We start from the raw sequence: 5,996 nt of genomic DNA, 5'->3' as shown, positions 1-5,996 counted from the left end.
GTTAGCTAATTACTGCAGGGAAAAAAACAAGATGTAAGATTTTTAAATGCAAAGCATTTCTTAGCAAACCAAACGAATTTATTTATCTGGTTAGCCAAGTTAGATCACTAACTAGCTAGCCGCCTACGCCTGGGTGCTCTCATGATCTCCTCCTTAGCAGGTTGCAAAAACGAAAAAGACAGGCCAGATAGCATTTTAATGCTCTTATTATACATAGTTTTCACGTGACATCACAGACAGGTTCTCTGCACTGGGTGCTCCGAGATAGCGGCAACCGTGACTTTTTATGTCATTAGAGAGTACCATTGCAGAGGAGGACACACAGTTGTTCGGTCCCCGTGTTCTTTTGTGATGTCCCCACTTTCTTCTGTTCGCAAGGCGCGCTGTGGGGAATCAAAGGAACGCGAAGGGCACCGGCACAAATCCTATGTCACCGTTTGAGCTAACCCAGCATCTCAAAGTAGCTGGGGGCCCTAAGATGGCGGCCATGGTGACGTCAATGCAAACTATGTATACAATGAATGAATTCAGTGTTCACTGAAGGCACAACTAATGCAAGCTTTAATCAAAGGATCACAATTGTATGAAGAATAATAGGAACAAATACACAGACACACAATACATGTAAATGTCACTCGCATGAAACAGCACTAAGCTTTCTTCCATTTTTTATAAGCATGCCAGTGGGGCATACACTCAGCCATCTTTTGTTGTGCTTAAGCAAACCCTGCTTGCGAGCTCCCCTGCTTGCGTAGAAGCAAACCCTGCTTGCGTAGAAGCTTTGGAGCAATTCTGCTCATTTGTAGCATTAATGTAGTAGCTTTCACAAAACGTAGCAGGTTGGAGTAATTTTGCTCATTTGTAGCATGTATGGACCAGCTTTAACAAAATATAGCACGTAGGAGCAATTGCAGCAGGTTTCCCATCGCTGTGTTCCACTCACGGAGCAGCTCCTTTACATTTGGGCTGCTGCTACACACTTCGCACAAAACCAGGAACTATTCCTGTTGCGGCTGCTCAGTGAAGTACAGATTTGGTGGAACCAACACAAACATAAGTCACAAATCACAGAAGGGTCCTCTTCTAACAGGTCCCGACATTCGTTGCATTTCCACTTTATGGTTTGCTTCTTCACCTTGACTGTTGCCAGCACAGCTGTCCAGCCGTCTTCAGTGAAGTATTTCTGGACACAGTCAAGGTGAACTTCCTCGTCGAGGATTGTCTCTGGAATCCTGGAAGGTATGGTTTCCACCTGGTCCTCACCTGTAAAAATTACTGAATAAGTGTTCTGAACCTGCCATCAGATGGCTTTAAGGTACAACAGAATGCTATGAATCTGAACAAGGGGAACTTATTTCTAGGGCTCAGGTTTATTTTGTGAATTGAACACTCAATATTCTTACAGAATGTAGCTGTAGTTGCAGCCCTATAGGTGATATCAGACACCTTCGTACTACACCTTAGATAGCGACTGAAGTTGCAACAAAATAGGAAATTTAAGCATAAATAAAGGTAAATCTCACAACTCACCGAGTAGCAGTTTCCCCTGCTGAACCTCACTTAGCAGGCCCTGAGGAACTAAGCAACTTAGGATCCTGAGCTCCTTTTCCTGAGGAGGCAGATCGCGAAATGGCTGCAGTGTTGCTGCTGATTTGTGGGGTCCCTGCCGCCGTCGTGGAAGCCCAATAACGGTTTTCTCCGCCCCTTTGGGTCGACCTCGTGACTTCACCTTAGCGGGCACTTTCAGCTTTCCGAGGCGTTCGCGCATGTAGTCTGAAGGCCCGGCGCTGCTTGCAGGGGCCAAGGTATTCTCGCGTGGCTGTGCCTTTCTCACTTCATCAGGAGTTTCGCATGCACCTGCATTATGGGCACGCTGCTCTTTCTCAGGAGTGGTATGAAGTGGTTCTGCCCCGGTATGGCTTAAAGGTGCTTGAGGCAGATCTGGTTGATCATGTGAATTATTCTGATCTGCAGTTTCAGACGTGTCCCAATCCTCACCTGATGCAGCTTTGGGTGACTCTGCATTCTCTTCTACGGACACAGTCAGCTCCAGCTGGCGTCTGACTTGCTCTGGTGATGAAGGGGATGAGGCTTCATGACGCAACACTTCCACGATTTCAATTTCGCGCCCTTGCTCCCATGCCTCAGAGAGTGCCAACAAAACTTTTAGACGGCCCTGGTATCTTTCACCTGTTTCTTCTGCAGCAAGTTGAGCTATGTACTTGCATGTAGGAAATACCTCCCTGTATTTCTCATGCTGCGACATTGGCCTCCGAGGTTTTGCAGCCTGCTCCGAAATGGAATGTTCAGTTGTGCACTTCTCTTGAGAAAGGAAGGCTCTCTGATGACAGTAGTAATATGCCTTGGACCACCTTTTTAGAAAAAGTTTGTCATCAAAGAGACTAATGTTCAGAGTCCGCCTAACTGCAAACACATGCCGGCATGGCAGTCTCATAGCGTTCCAAAAGGAACAATTGCAGTTAGTTTTTGTTGTTGACGTGTTGCCAGACGACGCCTCGAATGTGAACACATCTGCTTTTTGGTCACTTGGTACTCGCTTGGCTGACAGGTAGATCTGCTCCCTTACAAGCTTAAAGGCATAGGGAGTCAATGATTCCTGATACATAGCTTCTTCAGGGCTAGAAGGTGCTTTGCAAGGTCTTTTGGATATGCTTGTCAATGCTCTGTGGTCACGTTCATCGCTCAAGGCGTTCAATACTGTGAAAAGTGAGCACACAAACTCTTCAAGGGAGCTATTCTTTTTTATAACACTTTTCAGTTTTGCGTTCAGACTTTCAATTCTGTTGTTGGTAGTGTTGTTAAAGTTTTCAGACATAAACTTGGGTCCAGTGTACCACTCATCCTTGATGGGACGCCAGTTTTTGTCATAGTAAGAGCGGATCTCTTGGCAAACATTATTGTCAAATTCCAGTTGAAGCTCCTCAAATTTTTCACTCGATCGTGACAGGACCATCTTCTGGAGCAGTGCCAGGGCTTGGTCCCTTTCCTCTGCAGTGATGTTCATCTTGTTGCAGGCAATCTCGCGTCGAAAAGTCTTTAAAGTGTGGAACACACAGATGAGCACCTTCGACTGCGGGAAGCTTTCTTTGAGAAGGTCACGCTCCAAAAGGTCCTTGTCTGCCATGACACACTTTACTTTTGGCCAAGATGGGTGCAGTTCCTTGAACTTTTCCAACATCCATTTGATAGTGGGTGCAGACTCATTCACAAGAATTGCAACACATACTGTCTCTGTGTCTCCATTGGAGTCTTCAACGTGCATCACATAGACTGGTGTTCGTATTTCTAGAAGCTTGTAGGTGGCATCAATTCCTAGGAATTCTGGGTAGGCATCCATATTTGACCGCATAGACTCATTGGACAGCAAAATTCCTTGGAAGTTTTCCCCATCAGCAAGGATGTGGTAGTCTGTACCTGTAGAAATAAATTTCATGGTCTAAATGTAAAAGATTTGGCCGACTGTACATACGAGTTTCTCTGAAGCCCACTGGAAAACCCAGATGCAATTATTTAAAAACTTGTGCTACAATATCAGGTGCTTACCATGCTCATTTTGCAGAAGAGCTGCAGTCTTAATGAGGTCATTCCTTGTCTGTGGTCTGAGGGAAGAGGCCGCATTGCTCAAGTCTTTGAGCAGGACAAGTTTCCCCGTCTTTTCTTCTATCCTTTTCTTAACCAACTTCTTGTTGGCATGCAAAGCCAAGAGCTGTGTGGCTTCCTCCTTGGCCCCTGGTTCTCTTAATGCTCTGGTTTGTGGCAGGTGGCTGTAGAGTAACTGCAATAAAATAAACTTTTCATTCAATGTTAAACTGAACTACATATGCAATTATAGGTTAACTGCATTATGCAATGTCAAGCTCACAGAGTGAAGCAAACAAGTGCAGACAACATTCTGCATATATGGCATCTAGGTTCTTAGCACAAGCAAGCTCACTTCAATCTCACCTTATCATGCTTGTAACTGTAAATCTGTGTTTCCTATATATGGCTCGCATGTGATGTCAAGGACACAGTTCCTGAATGTAGTAGCACTGTAGAATGGCGGCTTTGATGACAAGCAAGTTGCAGTTAATCTGCCTCAATGTAATAATGATGCAGCAGGAATTCCTCTGAGTGTGAATAAGAAATGAACCTGCATGTACTGCTTTGATCCCATTAATTTGACATCGCAAAACTTCGCATCCCCTGTGCTGGTGCTACCAGCTCAATGAGAATTGAGCGAGAACATTTTGCGCGATCAAGTAAGCACGTCAAACATTTCGTCAAAAGTATATTTCAGTGGTGCATGTCACCCTGTATAACCTCAAAACTCAGGTTTGTTTCTGTGAAAAAACAGAACTGAACTTCACTAACCAATATGAACAGGTAACAGCAAAAGCTGTATTGGCTTAATTTAACAACACATGGTGAGGGATGAAGGACAGGGCATTAAGATACTGTCGCACACTTTTAAGGATGCTTAGGAACTCCATACCTTCGATAACTCATGGTTGTGGTCCTCATTCATTTCAATAACCTCCAGGAAGTTCCCATCGTCAGAGGCCCTGCACTTCACGAACGCCGGACATCCAGCCTGAAAGGTGCTGAAAGTGATCCGTTGTCACATGCTCAATGTCTCTCAGGAAACAATCGTCTAAATGCATGATGTGTACAACGCAACCACGTCGCTGACCATGGTGGATTGGCAGCACAGAAAGAAACACAAAGGAAACAATGACCAGTGCTGGCCCTCACCTGGTATCTCTTTCCCCCTTGCTGCGGCTCTTGAAAGACTTGCCCCCCTTGATACAGCAGTAAACCACCTGATACATTCCAAGTCGTTCGTTCAGAAAACGCTTCACTTTGGTCTTCGCCGCTGTGACAGTTCGACAGTCACGTTTGTAAAACTGCACGAACTTCTCTTCACTGTATCCTTTCACAGCAGCTTCCAGTTCCCTGAACGTTGGAAATTTGTCCCCAACTTTCATTTTGCTGCCAGCCATCACACGAGCTGCGGAACGGGAACACTTGACTGGCGCCGCACGTGCTGCGGAACGGTCACCACAGAACACCTGTAACACGCTGACTGAAGAGACGGGAGAATGGCGCCACACAAGTAGGACGGATAAGACTATGGATAAGACAGACTCACAGAACACCTGACAGACTCGGACGGACTCCAAGAACTGGATTGGAATGGATTGATTTGTACTACTTGCATCGAAATCGACCCGATGGCGAAAACTTTTTTTTTTCCTAATCAAGCGATATAATAGCTGCGTGTAAACCACGGAGGAATAAACATTTCCGTGGTATAAACCAAGCTTGAGTAGGCGAGAAAGTGCAACCCGTGCAACGTCTGATGTAACCGGTGCAACGTCTGCGCGTCCAACTACAAACTCGTTGACGAAAACTTTTTTTTTCTCGGATCCGCGCGTCTAAGAGGTCAGTCGTGCGAACTGCTTGAAAACGACGGACGGGCAGGTGGAACTTGAGTCGCTTGAGTGAAAACTTGCGAGAAAGCGCACGTCGGACGTACCTTTAGCTTTTAGTATTCTGGTACGTCCGAAGTATCTTTAGACTCACGGTTTCGGGTACGTCGGACGTACCTTTAGCTTTTGGTATTCGGGTACGTCCGACGTACCTTTAGACACAGCGCTAATTAAAACAAAGCATTGCGAGGGCCGTTGATCGGTGCTGACGCAATGTGATTTCTGCCCAGTGCTCTGAATGTCAAAGTGAAGAAATTCAAAAAAGCGCGGGTAAACGGCGGGAGTAACTATGACTCTCTTGTGGTAGCCAAATGCCTCGTCATCTAATTAGTGACGCGCATGAATGGATTAACGAGATTCCCACTGTCCCTATGACTGCCACCTACCGGCCGGCCGAGCTGCAGCCTCACTGGTACCTCCCGCTTCGGGGCCTTCTGCGATCATCAAATCTGTAAGTAGTCCTCTAAATTTGCTCGCATGACCTTATAAAGGCTTGGAGCGTCT

The 5,996-nt window shown here is 45.9% G+C and overlaps 1 protein-coding gene across 1 annotated transcript; it reads right to left on the bottom strand.

Moving 5' to 3' along the window:
- Positions 1-533: 533 nt before the first annotated feature.
- Positions 534-5,664, bottom strand: LOC142792089 (zinc finger SWIM domain-containing protein 3-like). Its single transcript, XM_075885596.1, has 5 exons — positions 4,756-5,664; positions 4,496-4,604; positions 3,565-3,796; positions 1,531-3,435; positions 534-1,263 (listed from the first exon to the last, which is right to left on the bottom strand). The coding sequence occupies exons 1-5, from the start codon at positions 5,001-5,003 to the stop codon at positions 956-958; spliced, it is 2,802 nt and encodes a 933-aa protein (XP_075741711.1). The 5' UTR covers positions 5,004-5,664; the 3' UTR covers positions 534-955.
- Positions 5,665-5,996: the final 332 nt, after the last annotated feature.

Source organism: Rhipicephalus microplus, unplaced genomic scaffold (genome assembly GCF_043290135.1).
Source record: "Rhipicephalus microplus isolate Deutch F79 unplaced genomic scaffold, USDA_Rmic scaffold_204, whole genome shotgun sequence".
Classification (NCBI taxonomy): domain Eukaryota; kingdom Metazoa; phylum Arthropoda; class Arachnida; order Ixodida; family Ixodidae; genus Rhipicephalus; species Rhipicephalus microplus.
This window is presented reverse-complemented; position numbering and strand designations above follow the sequence as displayed.

What these genes read in the sequence shown, in the direction of transcription:
- LOC142792089 (XM_075885596.1), bottom strand. Translation starts at nt 5,003, where the DNA reads ATGGCTGGCAGCAAAATGAAAGTTGGGGACAAATTTCCAACGTTCAGG. An exon ending in AAGGGGGAAAGAGATACCAG is followed by an intron (nt 4,605 to 4,755) that starts GTGAGGGCCAGC and finishes GATCACTTTCAG; the next exon opens with CACCTTTCAGGCTGGATGTC. An exon ending in GCAGGGGAAACTGCTACTCG is followed by an intron (nt 1,264 to 1,530) that starts GTGAGTTGTGAG and finishes TAATTTTTACAG; the next exon opens with GTGAGGACCAGGTGGAAACC.